Source organism: Rhinichthys klamathensis, unplaced genomic scaffold, assembly GCF_029890125.1.
Source record: "Rhinichthys klamathensis goyatoka isolate OS25496 unplaced genomic scaffold, OSU_Roscu_1.1 h1tg000585l_1, whole genome shotgun sequence".
Taxonomy (NCBI): domain Eukaryota; kingdom Metazoa; phylum Chordata; class Actinopteri; order Cypriniformes; family Leuciscidae; genus Rhinichthys; species Rhinichthys klamathensis.
In genome coordinates, this window is record NW_026607045.1 from 1,230,001 (window position 1) to 1,251,623 (window position 21,623).

The window sequence follows — 21,623 nt, forward strand, 5'->3', positions numbered from 1 at the left end:
AGTATTTTCTCCTTAAAACTGCAGTGAACTAAAGACAGTCTCAAAACATAGTTTGAAATCGCTGGTGTTTCTGACGTCACAAACTACCTTCCCAACTACTAACCAATCACGTCAACGTGTGATCGTCAACGAATGCATCTCTGAGCTGGTGTGAGTGAGTGGAGGCAGAGCTAATTTGCATATTCATAGAACCGTGTTTAATAAATGAGGCAAGGGTGTAGAGTTACTTTTAAGCTATTTTAAGGCATGAAGACATTTTTTAAAGGAAAAAACGTTCAAATATGTCATTTTGGTGATCAAAGATGAGTTTTAAAGGATAAAATGATTGACTACAGGGGGGCTTTAAACGCTTAAATTAATGACTACAGGGGGGATTTAAACGCTTAAATTAATGACTACAGATGACTTTAAGACATTTCTGTAAACCTCTTTGGTAAATGAATGACAACGATTTGTTACAGGTTGCAATTTGCTGTCAGGTCAAATATAATTACCTGTTTTTTACCAGTTTTTACACATTTGAGTTATATTTCATAAAATAAACAGTGCTCAATGTGCCATATGAACTATACAAAAGATCATACTAAACACTCTCTCCTAGGATTCTTCAGAGGTCTATGCAAACCTATAATTGTAGGCCTAGAGTTTTTACACAGTACATTGATCTGTTTGATTCAAATGATCCCTTTAAGCACTGAGGTGTACTGAAATGTCTCATCTTGTGTTTAACTTTTAATTAAAATTACTATTTTAGTCAGTGGAATAAATATTGGTTTTGATGAAAGCACATCAGGGGAAAGTGGTCTATGAAGTTTGTTCACCTCACGAACCATGTAGCCAAGAGGCTGTGAGATTTCCATAGTAACGCAAATTCGCACCATGTGATGTCGAGATGTGTGGTTTAAGGGAGCAAATGAATGCCTTATGGCGCAAGTCAGTCTGTGAACCAAAGCTCTATTTCAGCTATGAGTTCAACATAGCAAAGTACTCACGTTTTAGAACCTCTTGTTCCTTTAAACTTTGAAGAGTTTCTTTGCCATTATATTTCAGCGCTGTGAAGTTGTTAATTTCAGTGCATTTAAAATCTCTTAATGAAATAATTGATTAGCACTTTGTGCACTTAAAGACTTAAAAATGAATGAAAATAACTAAATCACTCTCAGTATCCACTTATGGGAGAGAAAGAGGAATGAGTCAGCTCTTAAAATCTGAAATTAAAGTGAGAGAGCGAGCGCGCAGACCCTCAAGACCATTGGGAGTAAAATCACATCCAGCACTGTACTTGAGAAAACATGAAAACAATCAAGTTGTTCCATCTGTCTGTGTTGACAGTGTATTCAACCCCCTGCCTCACATGCTACGTTGCCCTAACGGTGTGTGTGTTTCGGACAAAAATCAATACATCCTTACCGTCCAGGTAGCAGCAATGTTCTATCTTGACTGAACTCTAACTCCCTGACAGTAATGTTATTTGGAGGTAATCCAGTGTTATATATTATAGCTTTTTTTTCCTCTATATACTTCGATGCCAAATCAATCCCTTTCTCCAAAGTAAATTAATAATGAATGCCCTCTCTTGTTCATGTCACAAGGTAGCCAGAGGGGGCTGCAGAAAGATGTATTTTCAAAACCGCACTTGGTTTGATACTCGATATATTTTTTCCACAAGTACAGTGGGATATGCTTGATGCACTGCTAGCTGAAATAGAGTTGGATCTGTGACTCCATTGCAACGTGCACTGAGAATGAATACCCAAAGTAATTCTAAACTAACTAAAAAAACATCTAGCAATAACATGATGACATCGCATTAAAAATTAACGCTTTGTAATCTGTACTAGGATGAGAATTGTCGAACATCCCCTGATGATGCAAAAAAAAGCTTATATTATCCCAGAGCGCATGCACTTCGGTGTCAAGGCAAAAAAAATGGACGAGGGCCGTGCTTGTTTATTCCGCATGCTTAATTTTCCCCGCCCTTGGATGCTTTTCATTGCACTGAAAGGGTAGACACTTTATTTGGATTAAAATGGTTTGCTGTCTGCTCTTCTCTGATAAGGGAATATAAGGCGGAGTTATTTATTAATTTATGTATTTGTTGCATTGTGCTGATTCAGTGTGGCGCTATGAACATGCAGCTCAGACATGCTCTAGTGACCGGAGATGCTGCACTACAGGTTTCCAGAAGGTTCTGACTGCTCAAGGTTAAGACTGATTGGGTTGGATTTACCCTCAGTGTCTTACCAAGAGGCTGTTATTATAATACACAGCATTTTATGGGGATGCTGTAAATAATATTTTAATATGATAGCTGAACTAACAATGTGCAGTCCCTACAGTGCACATGTATTTAAAGGGATAGTTCACCCCACAATTAAAATGACTTTGTTTAATATAGATAGTGTCTACACCAGATGTGAGCGATGAGACAAAAGCAAATAGAACACATTATAATCAGTGATGCTGTCTACACTTAGATGCGGCGTGGCAAGATGTGACATAACAAATTCCCGGCAGTACACTGATGCCCCATTCTATTTCTGTTGTACTCCAAGCACTTACGCTATTTCTGAAATGAGAAACAAATAGATTTGTAGTGGTCGGTTTGTTCCGTCTAGTGTAAACAGCCTCAAACTGTAAGTCTTCTGTCATATAATAGCTTTGTGTAATGAATAGGTCAAAGGGTTACACTTTATTTTATTGTGTCCCCATTACAGTGTAATTATACATTGAAGTACTTAAGTAATTGTAATTAACTACATGTACTTACTATAGGGTTAGGGTAGGATTAGGGTTTGGTTTAGGGTTAGTTGCATGTAATTATGCCTAGTTTCTAGTTATTGCTATAGCCTAGTACTGGTAACAAAGACACATTCAAATAAAGGGTTACCGGTCAAAGTGCAATTTTTTTTTTTACAAAAATGTTATCATTGTTTAATGAAATTCTTCCTAGTTCTTTTTGGTATGTTCTTGATTGTTCTGATTTGTCTAATCTTTTCAGTGAATAGATTAGATAAATTAATTTTCTGTCTGCCACACAAAACTTTTAAATGGCTTCAGAAGTCTTGTAATATAAAACTTGTTCTTTTTGCACCTTGACAGCCTTAGTACTCTACTTGGTTTCTATTATATTGACAAGAAAATCTGGACAAAATTTCACCTATTTTGTTCCACACTGAACAAAGAAAGCCGATTTGAATTTGAGTAAATATTAATGGCAAATCTTTCGTCTTTGGGTGAACAGTTCACTTAAACATACAGTCTTGCATAAGTGCAGACTCAGTCATCTGTGTGTACATGCAATCACACCAGCCGTGTGCAGCGAAAGGCTGTTTGAACAGCAATGCTCTTGTTTCCTGTATTATTTACCATATCATCCATGTCTACATGACGAATGTGTGAGAGCTTTGCTCTTTGATCCCATAAACGGTGTTTCATCGGGGGTTTCGTTCAATTACCGGTGCAACAGCTGCTTTTGCTTTGCATTTTTTTCTTTTATTCCAGCCAACTTTGAATGCCCTTGAGTGTGCTTTGTTACCCTGTTTGGCAACCGTGTGCTTTACATGCCAGCCGACGCGTCTCCTCCTTCTATTATGGGTGGCTCGCCTCTTACTTGGTTCATCTAGGGAGATTTTTATTAAACCAGGGTTTTTTTTTTTTTTTTTTTTTTTTTTTTTGATGCCACAGATCCTCAAATATTTTTCCTAAAAAAAGGCAGCTTGACCCATTAACACTTTAAAAAAAAAAAATATATATACACATATACACACACACACACACACACACTAATAAGTTGTGTTGACACTTAATGTTGTATAAAATCTCATTTTTATCTGTAGAATTAGATATGTTTATTTTTATTTTGTTTTATTTTATTTTTATGCAAATAATTGTGATTAATCTCATGTTTTATTTTTATTATTTATTTTTGGCAGTTTGGTTTTTGCTGCAGAAATGACATATTGCCGCCTTTATAGAGAAGAGCAAGGGGAAGACAGATTGGAGAGGGGCGACTTTAATATTTCTGCGTAGGATGCCCTGCAGTGTATTATGAACCTGTCCACAGGGAAAAGGCTTGATCTTTCCACTGATCTCCAGCGTTCTCATTTAGTCTATTATAAGATGAGGTAGAGGCCAGTGCCGCAGTTTCCACTCCCGTGAAAACGAACGCCTTTGCTTGTACCCCAGTACTTCTGCCCGCCTGCCTAGGGAGAGAAAAAAAAGACACAAAGAAGCACATTTACCACATCTGTCCCTGGTGCTTTGGATGTTGCCCTGTAGAAGCTAAAGTAGTTCAGCTCTGTGCCTCTCACTGAATCGACTAAAATGAGCGCGCGAGCATTATAACCATAATGGGCTTTAATGAGCATCGAACGCCTATTATTCGAATGTGTGCCAAAGATTTTTGGGCTGTGATGCTACTAGAGATAAAACAAAGATTGCATGAAAATTGTCCCTGCGTTTTATTGAATGGTTAATCAGGCAAGTAATCAATTAAGCGCATGATTGCTTTTGATTTTAATAGCCCTACAGTATATGAAGAGGCCCTTTTTGGCCTCTGCTGCTAACTGTTAGGCATAGCTGTAATTAGACACAGCATGTCCTCATTTAAGGAAGGCCTGTAAGTAATTAGCATCTAATTCCATTGTATCCGTTATATGGAGAGATGGCATTGTCTTTAAGTCGAAAGCACTGAGAGGCTGTTCCCCCCCAGCCAGTTTAGCTTTAAATATTATCTGGGGGTCACTGAATTTAATAAACCCAATCTTCAGGAAGGTTTGGGGGTTTGATCGATGTCTAACCATGTTGTTCTTCCTTGCTTAATATCTAGGGAATACATTCGCACTCGCTTCCGAAACAGATGCAGTCTTCCGACGTACAGTACCAGGGGGACTATTTGAATGAATGCTAATGAATATTTGAATTTATCTTAAATGATGAATCCCAGTGCTTTAGTAACAAAGGGATACACTGGTAATAATTCAGAGGGGAACTTTGCTCGTAGCGCACATGCTAATGCTAAGGGTTAAGTGTTCTCTCTCTTCTCTTGTAGTTGCTCACAAGGGGACTTTGTGACACACACAGCATGGCTGAACAGATCAAGTATACTGTACGCTGGAGAGGATAAGTGGTCTGTGGACCCCCGGGTGAGTTTGGTTACTCTGAACCAGGATGAGTTCACCATCAAGATAGAGGATGTGGACTTGACAGACGAGGGCCAATACATCTGCGCGGTGCAGACTAGCACCAGACCCAGGACCACTTCCGTGCACATCATCGTTCAAGGTGAGTTTTCTGATGTGTCACGGTGTAGAGCACTAAGGGTGAATGCTTTTATACGCTTTTGTAAAGGAGCACTTCATCCAAAATTGAAATACTGTCATCATTTACTCACGCTTGCGTCGTTGTAAAAACTGTATGAGTTTCTATCATCTTTCTGAATGAAAAAATATTGCAGAATATCCAGAGTGCCGTTTTCTATAATGGGGATTGGAGCAGTGAAGCTCTAAAATGACAAAAAGGACCATAAAAGTGACACAAAAGTAGTCCATTTGACTCGTGAGCTGTATTTCTAGTCTTACAAGAACCAATAATTTTTCAAATCTTGGATGTCAAACCTGGTGCGCTGTGTCCTGTTGCATCATAATTGAACTGAACTTTAAAATGTTAAACAGATTTTCTGCAAATAACTACTTAAATGTTAAACCATCATATGACTTCAGAAGACATGCAATATATAAAGATGTATAAATAAACACTTTTATGTTTCCTATTATAAAGTAAAGGTCACATTTTCACATTAGCTAAATTTCACAAGCAAAAACGCCCATTGCCTATTGTCAATAGTGTAGCAATGTACAGTACCCTGTGTATGAAGCACAGCACACAAAGAAGTCACTTTCAAACCAAGCAGCTTTCTGCAATATCTGCTATATTTATTTTGTATTTCAAGTAAAACAAAGTCATACAAGTTTCGTACTGACCATGAGGGGGTGAGTAAATTATGAATTTTCATTTTTTGGTGAATTGTCTCTTTAATATGCTTGTGCCTGAATGTGTGCAAATAGTCTGTGTGTTTGTACAGGTATAATATCATTTCAGTATCGGTTTAAAACACCTTGAACTCCAGTTACGATATTGGGTATTTTAATGAAGTGGATAATTATGTAATTAATGCTGATTGTGTAAAACCTTGGGGGTGCATTTTTTGCTCCTGATTTGTGGGTCCAGTGTTAATATGATTGATGGCAGTGTCATTCCTGTGCAGTGATGCAGTAAGTCATAACAGTGCCGACTGGAGGTACTGTACACTGGCTAGAGATTTAGAGCACAGCAGCTCACCACTGCAGAATTTCAGCTTTCAATGCAAAACTCATTGAGTAATATTGTGGGAATTAGTCTTTTTTGGTAGTTAAATGTTCATTCCAACACCATTTCTCCATTGAATGAATGATAAGGCCAACAAAATATGTTGTATTTGGCAAACTCACAGTAATGGTGGCTCTTAACCAACATGATGTATCAAAATAATTTGTTAAAAATAAATGTTCAGTCATTCTACATGACAAAATGAGCTTTTGACTGTGTTTACCCATCAGGTTTTGTTCACAAATCTTAACCCTCTTTGGTATGTATCATGTTTTAATTTTATCTAATATTTTTCCCATCATATTTTTTGACAAAATTAGTTTGAATATGAAAAAAAGCTATTAATTGTTCTTAACGCATCAAACCTTAGTCATAGCATAATTGTTTTATGCACAAGTAAATTAAATGAAACACTTCCAAATAAATGATTAAATAACTTATAATTAATTCCAAAAGTCCAATTTTCAAAGTTTCCTGCAAAATGATGTTACACAAAGTTGACCTGTGGGCAAAAACATCTATTTAACATATATATAGTCACCTCACTATTGGTTTATTTAAAGTTTTTGTCCTGAAAGGCAAGCAAGTTGAGGGAAAGCACCATAGATCGATGAGAAGCAAATAACCCAGAATTTGTTCAAAGAGGTCCAGTTATTAACTTATGGCTAATGGTTCAGACCTGGATTTGTGTTAGTTGATAAGCTGTGGTTAAATCTTTGTTTGTTGTAATTAGCCTCACTGACACATGGTTATGAGAGAGTCTTTGATCTATAAAGGAAGAACTGTACGTTGGGTTAGATGAGTTCATACTTGCGTCAGTGGAGAAGACCTCTCAAGACATCATCAATTAAACTGAACGTGAGATCAAAGAATGGGCAGAATTTGGGGAAGAGCTGCAAGAAATATCTTTCACATCTATGAAAATTGTATTAGTGGTGTTTGCAGAGGCAGGCATCACTGTTGCTCAGACTTGAGTTTAAGATTTGAACTCATGTAATACTGTGACTTCGTTCCGCACTGTTTGTGCTTCGGACATGAATTATAGCTCAAAGTATGTGGGTTTGTGAGAATAGGTGTGCTATTACTTTTACAAGTTCTGTAAAAAAAATACAAACCATAGACTGAAAGAGGGAACTGATAGGTAGTAGTAACTTTCTGAATTTTACATTTTAATTGAAGTAACAACTGAAATTCAAAGAAAGCAAAGAAATTTACATCACTATAGTTTTTGTCAAAGTTTATCTAGATCAGGGGTCTCAAACTCGCGGCCCGCGGGCCATTTGCGGCCCGCGGGGTGATATTTTGTGGCCCCCTACTTGACATTAAAGTGTAATGTTAGTGCGGCCCGTCGTTGCGTGTGCCGCGTTTTAAATGGGCTACCATACGGTGGGTTTGTTGTCAATAGTTGCCATAGACAACCGCTAAATACTGTGCGCCTGGAAAAAATGAGCGCGTCGCTTCAATTATGAGCGCGCTTGCCGCGCACGCGCACCTACATTTGAAATAACGAACTTGAGCTTGCAAAATATGTGAGCGCGATATGTGAACTGCCCCTTGTCGAGCTACCACCAACCAGGCCGCGAGCTACTGGTAGCTCGCGAGCGACGTGTTGGAGAGAGACCCTGCTTTAAAACAATGTGAGAATAATCATTTTGAGCTTGTAATATGTGTCTAACAGGTTGATAAGAAGGTTTGCTTTGATTTGTGCAGTCAGTAATTTGCCTGAGACACTATACATGTGTAGAAAGAATTCAATAAGACGGGCAGACATGACTGCAAATATTTGTATTTCAAAAGCAATAATTGTTTTTCTAAGTATATAATAAAAGGAAATGTGCCTTCCAAAAAAAACATTCAATATCATTAATGTGTTGTATAAAGAAAATAAAAAGGACATAAGCAAATATAAATATTACAAATATGTGTTATAGACAAAGAAAGTTTGTAAAATGAACTTCAACTGTCAGAAGGACAGCTCATGAAGAACCAATCATGTACAGAAAGGAATGTTCAAATTCAGAGGAACAGTTCAGAAGAAACGTTAATAATAAAGATTGAGAAGATTGGATCAGTTGTGCTCCTTTTTTGGAATACTTGAATACTATTTTTGGTGGAATACTTGATGCGGCCCAGCCTAACCCAGACTCTACCTCCAGCGGCCCCCAGTTAAGTTGAGTTTGAGACCCCTGATCTAGATAATCTGAATTAGAGCTGTCACTAACGATTATTTTGGTAATCGAGTAATCTGTTGATTATTTGAAGATTAATCGAGTAATCTGATAATTTTGTGGTAATAAAAATAGACCTAAGGGAACAATAGCCTTTAAAATGATTTTAAATACATAATAACAATGAGGCAATCGGTTCAAAGAAAGTACAAAAGTAAGTGATCGTATGGTTTTATTGAACAAAAATGTTCAAATACATAATGTAACATAATATAAACACAATCAATTTATGTACATTATGTATTATAACAAATGCCTGCAGAGGGAGCCTGGTGATTGTTACACTTCACAGCATGATCAAATATTGACCAAACAACATTTCATTCAAATGTCTACTTTTTTAAAACATCATGGTATCATTTTAAGTAGCATCCTGGCAAGCACCACTCAAATTTCTTCAGAAACGTAAACATCTACTTATAAAATATCAAACAATCTTGTGCCATATTATATCAAACACTTCCTGTTAGCATCAAGACATGTTTTGCTTTAGCATTCCATGTAGCACAATCGGTCAGTTCAAGCCCGAGCATTTAGCAGATCCAAGTAATCTGCCCTGTTGCCTTGGTAACGTAGTTCCAGAATACTGCCTTGATTGAGAGTGTGAAGAGATGTTTCGGCACGGAGGTCAGATTCTGCACAATACCTGGACATAACAGCACACTGACAGAAATACAACCATAAACCACAGTTACCAAACAGCACATAGAGAGCTGGAGGGAATTGCGCGTCCCTGATTGGAGTGTGAGTCTGTAACCGCAGTTGGTGGCAGACAGACAGAGAAAGCCCTCAGCTGCTCTGTCTTTACAGTGTAAACTGCAGATTTGAATAGAGATCCAATTTGCTGCTCCGCATGGAGAGTCACAGCCCCGCACTTCAAATTTAACGTGAGAAATGAGTTCGTAATAACCTGAATAAGCAGGTATTATGTAAACACTGGGAGTGGTTTTGCGAACACCTGCTTGTGATAAACAGCGTAAAACTCAACCGTCGTCACGAATACAAATAAAGGACGCGGTTCGTCTTTCTCAGTGTCTGTGAGGGCACTAGAAGGCAAATATTTACAGCCGCACAACTCACTGTTGACCTTGTTAAAATCATCAACTAGAGATTAGCTCATTACGGGTTTAGTAAATGAAGTTCTGCACATAAAAATGGTTGATGTAATTGATTTTTTAAAATCTCATTTCAGTTAAGTCAGCAAGCGTTCAAGCTGAATTGGACAAATGTCCACCTGAATTTCTGCTGTAAAGCAGCTCTAAAAAGACAATAGTGGGTAACACTTTACAATAACAGGGCATGAATATTCATGTACTAATACCTGAATTAATAGTTAATTCAACGTGAACTCATGATTAGTGAAGATATGAAATAATCATGAACCAATGAAGAGCGATCCTTAACTATGACAGGAGTCATAATGATTCATGCATTAATAACAGCAGCCTTAAACATGCTAGTACATGCTTGATAGTAAATGCATTAATTAACGTTTATGGGTAAACTAAATCAATCAGGCTCCATAAGAATAAATAAGAAATATTTTGGGCCCTATTTTAACGATCTGAAACGCAAGTGTCAAAGCGCAAAGCGCAAGTAACTTTGTGGGCGGATCCCGGCGCTGTTGCTATTTTCCCGGCGGGATAAATGCCTCTTGCGCCTGGCGCAAATCTAAAAGGGGTTGGTCTGAAGTAGCTTCATTATTCATAGGTGTGGTTTGGGCGTAACGTGAAATAAACCAATCAGAGCGTCATCTCACATTCCCTTTAAGAGCAGGCGCGCTTGTTCTAAAGCGGATTCCTATTATAACGGCGGATTTGCCAGGCGCGCGCCAGGAGCGGTTCACAGCCGAGGAGAGCAACGTTCTCGTCAGGGCCGTAAAACACAGAGAAGTGACATTGGGGATGGAGAAAGCCACCCAAATTAACTTCTGTTAAACAGGCGTATGATAATTTGGGTAAATGTGTAAGCTACATGTATGCTTTTATAATAAATTGTCTATCTATCTATCTATCTATCTATCTATCTATCTATCTATCTATCTATCTATCTATCTATCTATCTATCTATCTATCTATCTATCTATCTATCTATCTATCTATCGTAATAATGTATGATTTGCAAAAATGAAAACTGCTGCTTAGATGAGAGAATCAAAGTGTATGCGCGTTGTGCACACGCTACATTGATTATGGCCAAGCATGCGCCCTTAAAATAGCATAATGAACAACGCGCAACGCGCTACTGACTTTAGACTAGTTTTTTTCTGGTCAGTGGCGCATTTGTTTTATAGAACAGCAAAATAGCATGAAGGAAAGTTTGCGCCGGAACACGCCTCCTCTTTGCGCTGAACCGCCCCGGCGAGCGCAAGTGTATTTCTTAGTTAACCGACGTGCGTCTGTGGAGGGAAAAGCCCGCTTTGCACGGGTGCAAAATAGGAATGATACATGCGTCAATGTCCAAAGTCATTTGCGCCGAGTGCAAGATAGGGCCCTTTGACTTTGAAATACATTTAAACAATGTATTAGTCATAATTTAAACTATTGACATCAGCAGCTTCATCATAAACATTACTATATACCAAATACACTAATAATTTATCTTAAAGGTACAATATGTAAGAATTTTGTAATAAAATATCCAAAAATCACTTGCACAGTGTGATATATTTCCTGCAGTTGTGTACTTACAATATCCCAAAAGTCTCCAACGGTTTTATTTCAGAGAAATTCCCATTTTAAATAAGTGGCGGTCCCGGAAAAAAATGTTGCCGGTCAATGACGCTATCCTCGGTTTCCGTTCATACTGCCATAGCCATGACGTAACCATGGCGACAGACGTGGACAACTGCGTAGTGCGTAACGTTTAGCGGCACGCAGTTCTTGTTTCTTTCAAACATAGACCATGGCAAGCAGACTTTGGGACAAACAAGGAGAACTAAAATAAGGATCAATATCAGCGTGGCGTTTTTGAGATGCTGAGAGCTCCACGTCCGCGACTAACTTGGACTTGACAGAGCTTCACGAGTCACGACTTGACAGCTTTATTAGACAGGTGAGCAAATGTACATAAAACAAATCAATGTTATATAACGTTAGCTCAACATGATAAAATGTTAGAATATGGTCAGTATGTTATTCTAATGTTGATCTAGCTTACTGCTAGTTTCGTATAGCAAACGAACTAACACGTAGTATAACATTATAACTTTCAACACACATTTAAATGCCGTTTAGTGTGATAGTGTAACGTTAGACCAAGTGAAGCAGCGCTGCGTTACCTCACAAGTTTAATTCGTCTAATAAACTGACCTGTGTGAGTAATCCAGCACTTGTGGGTAGTTTGGTAGTTATTCCTTTATATCTGTGGGACTCGCCTACATATTGTGCCTTTAAAAGGTCCTAATCTGTTTTGTGATGTTCTCTTTCCTATCAAACTAAACTTACTGTGACTTACAACAGTTCCTGAGGAATCGGTTCCCCAAAAAATAGCCAAACAGGAAACATGAACTAAGGACAGGGGAACGTTTGCTGGGATCAGTACAGTTCACTCTCCATCCAGATGCAGGCCGTTGATGATACTGTACCTCCGACTTTTTGAAAAGCCACACAACATCACTTTATTTGGCTGAATACTAGTTGTGTATTTGATAGTAAGTTTATGATAAATCATGAGCTGAAATTGGTAAGTAGTTTACAGTGAATTTACCCTCTGGGGTCTGAGGTGTTTTTGGGGCCCTTGAGATGTTTTGACATGCCCTGACATTTGTGCTTATTTCAGCTACTTAAAACATACCATTTGCCAACATATAAATTTGCTGTATTCAGCACAAACTCTGCTACAATAATATGTGAGCAAAATGGATGTACATGTTTGCATTTTATAGAAAAAGAATATTATGCGTGGTTAGTACGTTTTGGGGAAAAAAATGTCACCGCAATAAGGCCATTTAACACATACTGAATAATTGTCCACAAGACTTTTGAGTTACTATTCATGTAGGCTAGAATTTTTACTTCAAAATGAAGTGAAAATCATTCTGACCACTCTTTCACAAACAACAATATAATGATTTAAATTTCTTACGTCAATTTTTGGTCAGCACTGCTGTATGCGTGGGAGTGTGAATGGCCATGAATATTAATGTGATTTACACCTGGGTGGGAAGACTAAAGACACTCCCCCAATGGCCCATCAAGGTGCTGTGAGGCAGCCTGAACTAAGAATGATTCACTGATGAATAAAAAGTTAAAAAGAACAGCATTTATTCAAAATAGAAATCTTTCCTAAGAACGTAAAGACTTAAAGTCATTACTATCACTTAACACATCCTTTCAAAAAAACAAACATAAAAAGACCAAACTTGTTTTGTTTTGTTTTATATAAAAAAGTGGACTGCCTGTTGCTTGCCTGCTTGTTTGCCTTGGCTCTCTTCGGAACTGGTGGATGGACGTGTTCATTGTCACATCTGTTATAAAAAATAAAAAAGCATGAGCATGCTGATAACACAATCAAATAAACTGTATTATTATCATTATCAATCACTAATTGCCATGGATAATTTTTTTTTTTTGTAATTTCACACAAGAATAGGTAGCCTACTTTTACATTATGACGATGTAAACACAATTAGGCTACATTTCATCTGTAAAATATTACGTCTGTGCACTTACTTAGTATGATTCTCGATCACACTGAGAACTGAACGACACCTGCGTGTCCCTCTACGAGGTGCTGGAGAAGGAGAGCATGATGCAAACACATTCCTAAAAAAAAAAAAACTGTTAGCATACATTATCCAAAGTAAACTGATGGACAATTAATGGGTATGGATGCACAATGTATGTATATATCTGTTGATGGGCCATGGGACGGAGACATATCTGTTGATGGGCCATATAGACCGCACGCATTTAGTGATAGGCCTACACGCAATGAACGGATCGTTCGCGAACGACACATCACTACATTTCAAACATTTACACCTGTATTCAGTTATTTACGCATGATATAGTGTCATAGGCTAACCAAAACTGAACATTTAATTATATAAAAAATATATTGTATTTAGACCTCTTTTACCGGAGCCTGAAATATATTTCTAGTTATATAACCTAAGCAGTTATTCTCAAACAAAATAGGCTACATTACGCATAAGGCACTATTTTAGCATAAGTAGTGTCATAGGCTAACCAAAACTCAACATTTTTATATAAAAAATATATTGTATTTAGACAGTATCACATATTTTACTGGAGGCTGAAATATATTTCACTAAATTAATACCTAAACATGCAGTTATTCGCAAACAAAATACATAACGCATAAGGCAGTATTTTAGCATGATAATCAGTGTCATAAGCTAAGCAAAACTATATATTTAATATACAAATATGTTTAGAGTAATATCACATTTAAAAAGTTTACACGAGCGAATGTTAGGGATATTGTGAGGCAATATTTTCTGTAAGATGTCAAAAGCTAGGCAAAATATAGTCTGAAAATTAATTTGAGCTCTATACGATCAGAAAAGAAATTCTAAAACACTAAACAATTTACTCCGAACTTGTATCCTCGGCGCGGGATCAATTCGTTCTTCAAAATGCAGCCGTTCCTCGTCCGAACGAAAAAACTGTACCTCTCCTTGGTTTCAAACGGATTACATAAACTGGAAATATTAATTTTTTTAATAAATTACTTCATTTAAAAGAAGAGAATACAAGCTTTAAAAAGACACATGTCTCGTGGTTCTGTGATAAGTATTGACTTAGTTACAGTTAATTTTTCGGACGCGTTTCAGAATGGACTTCACTGACAGAGAGAATGCAGAACGCGTATCATGTTTATTTTTCTTTATTAGGCGAAAAGCACAACACTTTCTCTCTTCGAAGGGCAGACGGCAGAGCCCTTGAAGTGGGGACTTTGGAGTGAGCAGGGCACTTGTGTGCCATTATGTAGCCAGCCATTTGGAACGCACTTAATGAAGGGAGCAAAGAAAGACAATGTATTTTCCTTCTTTATTTTTACCTGGGATGTTCCCATGACAATGCAGCACGGTGTCCATCAGCTGAATAGCTGTTATTACCAGAAATATCTTATTATTGCTGTTAACATAACTGTTGCAAATAAATATACATTTTATACAAAAAAGTTTTTAAAATATGCATTATATATCTGCGTGTGAGTGTCTCAACTTTAAAACTTGCCATCTCATCTTTGGACCCTGCATTACCTAACATTTCTTATGAAACTTATTTAAACATAACATGACAACATTTGTACAATGTAACTAATGTATAGATTAACATCTATCCCTCATGTTCTTTTTCTATTTAATTATTTTAGTTTTCAGCTCATTGTTCTTTTCTCATTGGTATTCTGATGACATTGAAAATATTGTTAATACATTTTGTATATTTTATACAAAGTTGTATGTCATAAAAATGTCATCTCTGTATGTTTTGCAAAAAAAAAAAAAAAAGAATTATGAAAATAAAATAAAGTAGACTTTGAGCTGTAAGCACGTCCCAGCTGGGTTCGTCATTATTGGTGTCCCCTGGAAAAATTTCCGTTGTGGTCTATGCTATTTGTAGCGTGTTTCTGTATTTGGTTGTGTTGTGAGTATTTGGAGCACACATGTTTTGTGAACTGATGAAGATGTTTTCTAAATTTGCATGTGTTTTCTTCAGTTGCAGCGCGTTGAGCTCTCTCGGCCACCATATATTAGTCCATTTTCCACATTTGGTTAGACAGATCTGTGTAATTAATGGCTAAATAATCATGTGCCATTCCAATTATTTGTCACAAAGCTGCAGATGGCAGATTATGATATTAAAGTTTAAATTATGGTAGTATTACTTACTTACTATTAGATCATGTTTAATTCAAATTTAGATTACTTCTAATTTATTCTTATGGAGCCTGATTGATTTAGTTTACCCCTAAATGTTAATTAATGCATTAACTATCAAGCATGTACTAACATGTTTAAGGCTGCTGTTATTAATGCATGAATCATTATGACTCCGGACGTAGTTAAGGATCACTTTTCATTGGTTCATGATTAGTTCATATCTTCACTAATCATGAGTTCACGTTGAAGTACCTATTAATTCAGGTATTAGTACATGATTATTTATGCCCTGTTATTTTAAAGTGTTTCCTAATAGTGTCATTATTCAGCTGAAGACAGTTCAGTGTTAATTCAGTTCTGTTTAATAACTGTGTAAAGTTGATCAATTAATAAATACATATTATTAGATAAATAATTTTAAGTTAGCTGTACACAGCTCTACAGAAGACAAAAGTGTCAGTTCAATGTAGATTCAATTCAGTTCAATAACAATGTCGATGTTGCAAAATTCATAAATTATGAAACAAAGTCAAATCAGATATAAAGCAGCTCTGTAGAAAACAGTGAAATCATCCAGCTCAGTTAATTTCAAGTTGTGTTCTGATCCAATAGTGTCAGTGCGGTCAAATCAATAATATAACTAAATAATATATCACCAGATCTGTTTTTTCCCCCCCTAATGGCACTCGCTTCTTGCATGTTATGCGTTGACTTTACAGTGGCACTTTAATTAATTTTCAGAAAACATCAGGCAAACTGTATATGCAATGCTTTAATAAAGTCTTCTGATCTCAACATCTGTCCAAATCATAAGAGATTCAAATCATAAAAAATATATATTTTTTTGCTACCTGTCTGAACAATCTTTGATAGTTGCTCCAATTATAGCAAATTCTAAGTCTGGGCAACTTGACTTTTTAAAGTTCAGACAAGACTTAAATTAAGTAAATAACTCTACAAAATGCCATCTCTTGCCTTTATTTAAGTTCTTTGAACACAATTCCTCCAAGCTGTGACTCCCCAAATACCTATGTGTGTCTAATGTCTCTGTTCTCCGAATGTCTGTGAGCATTCATGAGCCTTCATGTGCCCTGACTACAGTGTCCTTATCCTTAATAACCACAGGCGGTTGGGTGCCTTCATTCGCACCGCAAACACCTTAAGTTATTAAAATCATGTAGGGATACTTGAATGTGCAAAAGTGGACAATGTGATTAAAAGTGGAATTTGATCAAAATAAATAATTTCATGTACAGGTTCTCCAGAAAGGTCAGAGCATTAAGAAGACACAACACCTCAAGCTGTTGCTGTTTATTAATGAGCTTCAGGTACCAGAAGCCAAGATCTGTAAGTTAACTTGGCTTTATAAACCAGTGTTTCTCAACTGGTGGGTCGTGACCCAAAAGTCGCAAGACCGTTCTGAGTGGGTAGCCGAGTATGCAGTCAAAGACCCAACATAAACAAAAAACAACGTAATTCTTAAATTTTTCTGATGGCAGACTTTTATTTTGAAAGACATGCGTAAAGAGTGCCTGAGAAAAAACGTGTTTTCCTGATTTCTGTATCTGCGCTTTTGATTAGATGTTTTCAGGCTGTATGTCAGTGTCATTATTCTATCTTTATTTTCGGATCTTGTTTCGAAATAAAAAATGTCTCACCTTTCAACAAACTTTCCTGTCCTGTCAGATGTTATGTGCTCGACGTGTGCACTCTTCGATTGCACGTGCAAATGTGGAGGCAGGCGATGTATATCACTTCACTATTTATTAGGGCTGCACAATTAATCACAATTAACATGTAATCGGACTTAAACCGATTTATCTTATTGCGATTATGAAATCGCAAAGGCTGCGATTATTTTTTATGCACAGCTTGTCAGTGAAGTACAGCTCTGTGATCAGTAGTAGATGCTGCTCCATCTGAAAGCACTGCGAGTTTGAGTTGCGTATAACGTGCATTTAAAAAGGCAAGATGAGTCAAATATCTTTCCAAACATGAGGAGCATTTAATAGCATGTTTTTACTCCACACTCACTTCATAACAACAGTTGAGCATCCTTCTGTGAGATGATGTGGCTTCATCAACATATTATTTTATGCTATACAGTGATAAAGGCTATGTTGATTAGCATTGAATAATAAATATACTTTATCATCATGAAAATACCTGAGAAAGCTTGAAGAACTCAGATAAACCATATATTGTTGTAGTGTGTTTATTAGACATTTTTAATCAATCAAAGCCTTTCAATCTTCTATTTATTTAGCTACAGTGATAGTATGATGCCCATAGGGATTTCGTTCCTGGAATGAAGTGCGCTAGCTTACTTCTGCAGGGCATATTTGACGTTTCTGTGCAAAAGCGCCCTCTGGCTTTCAGATGTAGCAGCATTTACTGCTGATCACAGACCTGTGCTGCACTGACAAGCTGCACACAAAATAATCGCATCCTTTGGCAAATCGCGCGGGGTTTAATTTCGATGAATCGTGCAGCCCTACTATTTATAAAGAGCAAATTAAATTACGAACATGCGATATACCAAAAAGCACATTATGTAACTGGTGCATCATGTATGATGCTCATTCTACTCATCAGGATCAGTGTCCATATGTTTTATTAACTGTTCATGTTAGTATTGTGTATTTACTTAGCTAACTGTTGTTCCCTTTCGAAGGGAACTCAACAATACGTCATCGACGTTATGGCAGGGAGACGTATTGTCTCGTTCCCTGTTCTCAGGGAACAGAGGTTACATTCGTAACCTGAGACGTTCCCTTTCGAAGGGAACTCAACAATACGTCTCCCTGCCATAACGTCGATGACGTATTGTCTCGTTCCCTGTTCTCAGGGAACAGAGGTTACATTCGTAACCTGAGACGTTTCTGTAACCTTAACCCTAAATACTTATTTTCACTTAGTGTTTTTTCTAGCAGTTTGAGACTGCTATTTAATATCCTTAATTTATACTGTTTAATGAATTGGTGTTAGTGATATTCTTAAGCCCCGTACACACCGGGACGAATATCGGCGTTATTCGTCAGCGTTTTTTAACGCGTTTTTTGTGTTCACACCCAAGCGATTTTCGCTGACGATGAGCCGAGTGAACATGCAAATTCATTCCCTGACATTAAATGGCGCTGAATGTAAACCAGAAATAGGCCTATTTTGTAGTCGCTGTCGCGTTTGTCATAGTTCTTTATGTTCCGACACCAACGAAACCAGCAGCTCTACATTCATCTTGCCTCGCATCTTCCTCGTCTTATTTCTTCCCGGCAATGTAGACCATAGATATCCATAATAAAGGCCATATTTGGCCAGCAGCACGGACGAGACATCTAGCCTTTATTATGGATATCTATGGTGTACTGTAGACGCTACTTGGCGCATCTTCTTCGCCGTTACGTATGTGTGCTCAGCAAGACCGTTTTGTGTTTGAGCGCCCCCAAGTTGTGTTTTACTGTAACTTCAGAAGCTCCAGACACGTGAGCAAAAGCGCCAATCTCATTGGTCGGATATTTTTTGACGCGGCGCGTCAAACCAAAAAAACGAACCCGAGGCGTTTTTTAAAAAATGATGCTTTTACGCATGGCGTTTTTCGCGTCGGTGTGCACACTCACATTGGCGCCCTTTGTTTAGTCACGAGGCGTTAAACGTCGGCGAATATCGCGCGCGAAATTCGTCCCGGTGTGAACAGGCCTTTACAGTTTAAGTGTATGTTAAGTTAAGTGCTTTTATGTGTCAACCATTTTTGAGAAATAATTTCTTGGTTTAAGTTCCTAAAAATTTGGGGTGCAAATTAATGACCATGGGAAAATATGGGTCCCATGGCCACCAGTTGAGAACTGCTATTATAGTGTGTATGAACGTGAAATAACCATGACAATAAGATTTGACCGTTCTGTCATCATGCAACTGTCCTCTGATTGAATCATGACGTCGTACCACAGTGCTTCAGTGGGAAGTTCCATTAAACATCAAACATGTTTTCATCTTTATGCCTGTTTCTTTCTCAGTCTCTCTTTTTCTCTTACTATATGTCTGTCTCTCTCTCTTACTCTAATACCATACTCGTTATCTGAATGTTATTTGAATGAAAAAACATTTATTTAAGCATAAAGATAGTAGATCTGATCTGCATTTCTTGTTTTTCCACACAGCCATTAATTTATGTTCTCCGGCACATCGTGTCAGCGTGGGAGTGAACTGCGCTATGATCATGTTTGCAGAGGCGAACCGTGTTAACACCAAAACTAATTCATGCTAATCAAAATAGCCGTGCTCCAGAGGTCTCGCTCAGAATACCAGTCAAACCATCATATTTCCCTCCATGCAGTTGTTGATGTATAATAAGGTCAAGGAGAAACAAAGCCAACTCCTCCTAATCTTTATAAAGCTGGTCTGAGCTGCCACTGCCATTGCCATCCACATTTATGAGGGGAAAGACTGCAGTTGCCTCACGGCTGTTGGCTTCAATGGCGCTCTCAGAATGTCTTCCTGCAGATGTAGCATGTCATACACACTTATCGTAGCATCTTTCTTAGAGATCTCTGTTGGCCTCAGTTTCATGTCATTATAGATTGGTTATTTTCCTATTTTTATTGGATAAACTGGTTGCTAACTAAGATCATTTTTGCCAAATGCTGTTGAATGAGAAATGTGTATTTTTTTTTCCATGTTGGAATGCTTTCCCCATCCCAGATTAAGATGCAGAGACAGTAATTTGTTGGCTTTGATTTCCTTGGAAAAAGCTCCCTGACCAGCCTGACAACAGCAACTTTGGTTCAGCCTATGGCGTGGGGTTAGGGGCGGGGCTAACTATTGGCCTGACAAGTGACATAGGGTGGGAAACCAAAGTCTTGAGTAACTTTATTTCATGATAATGATATATACTTTATATAACAATAAACAATTGAGTTAGTTTTACTTTAAATAATGTTGTTACTTAATTATGTTTTGACATGTTTCTACCAGTTTATCGTGTCTTGTAGAAGCTTATATCGACAACTGCTATAATGACAAATGAGTAAGAAGAAACACTGGAAGAAACACTTTAAATAAACAGAGATGGAAGAAACTTACTTTGAAAGACAAATTACTGCACTTAAAATCAGAAAGTGTGAAAAACTTGAGAAACGTGTGAACAGTATTTCCTAAAAGCCATAAAGCTGATATCTAAAACCCTTTCTTAAGGGACTATGATGTAGCCCATCTGCTTTTGTCTTTAATTTGTTTCTGTCAGATACCTAGAGGACAGGATTATATCCAAGCTGTGATGGGGAGAGAGTGCCATGATACTCGGGATATCCCCCAAGCCCAGCAAAGAGCGGGGCATGGCAAAAGCTGCTTTTGGTTTTTTTTGGGGTTTTTTTTTTTGAGGAACGAAAATACAGCGAATGTGTTGTATAGGAGAAGCAGATGAAGTCAAAATTCATTCCCTGATTAAAGACTTTGCATAGTAATCAGCGCCTGAAAGAGGTCATCATTTGCATGTCAAATTATCTGACATTTTCACTGGATGCAAACATTGTTCCTGCAGCTGTGTTTCAAATATTAGGGTCTTGTGTATTCATAATGTAGATGTTTATTTTGGTCACAGAGCAGAGCCATTATATCAGCTTTACATAGGAACAAGTCAAAGTCAAATGCTGTTTGTACACAACAGAACGGCAACATGTTATTTCATTTGTATTCACGTGCATTGTGACTGGTTTCACTATTGATCGTGTGACTATTGATCCTTGAAGAAAGAGTGCCCAAGTGTGTGAAATATTAATAATTGTAAATCAATAGAAAGGAGTCATTTTTTGAGAATTATGAGAACCAGGAAGCAACTCTAAACATGCCTTGTTCAGACAGAAATCAAAAATCAAGACATTTCTCCTCAGAATTATTCTGTTCAAAGCACATTTCAACAGCTTTCGGACATATTTGTTGATACCTCGGTTTGCCCAAATTCTACATTTACTTTACATGTATGCATTCAGCAGATGCTTTTATCTGAAACGAAAAGAGAACATTCTAAACAAATTTTAAACTAGAATTGTGTCATGTATCCTTAGTGAAGTCGCCAATCCCAGAATGCATTGCACTGAACTCCAAGATGATAGATGAGGTGAAAGTTGGTTATAAAACTTTTATTTTATTTGAATATTGAAAGTGAAGTATATTCTGTA

At 37.4% G+C, this 21,623-nt stretch overlaps 1 protein-coding gene across 8 annotated transcripts in view; it reads left to right on the forward strand.

Moving 5' to 3' along the window:
- The window catches only part of ntm (neurotrimin), a 379,368-nt gene that overhangs the window by 322,544 nt on the left and 35,201 nt on the right, over window positions 1–21,623 (forward strand). For all 8 annotated transcript variants that reach the window (XM_056240255.1, XM_056240253.1, XM_056240254.1 and 5 more), the window contains one exon: window positions 5,054–5,286. In XM_056240255.1, the coding sequence (XP_056096230.1) occupies window positions 5,054–5,286 (233 nt within the window). The remainder of the gene's footprint in view (window positions 1–5,053; window positions 5,287–21,623) is intronic.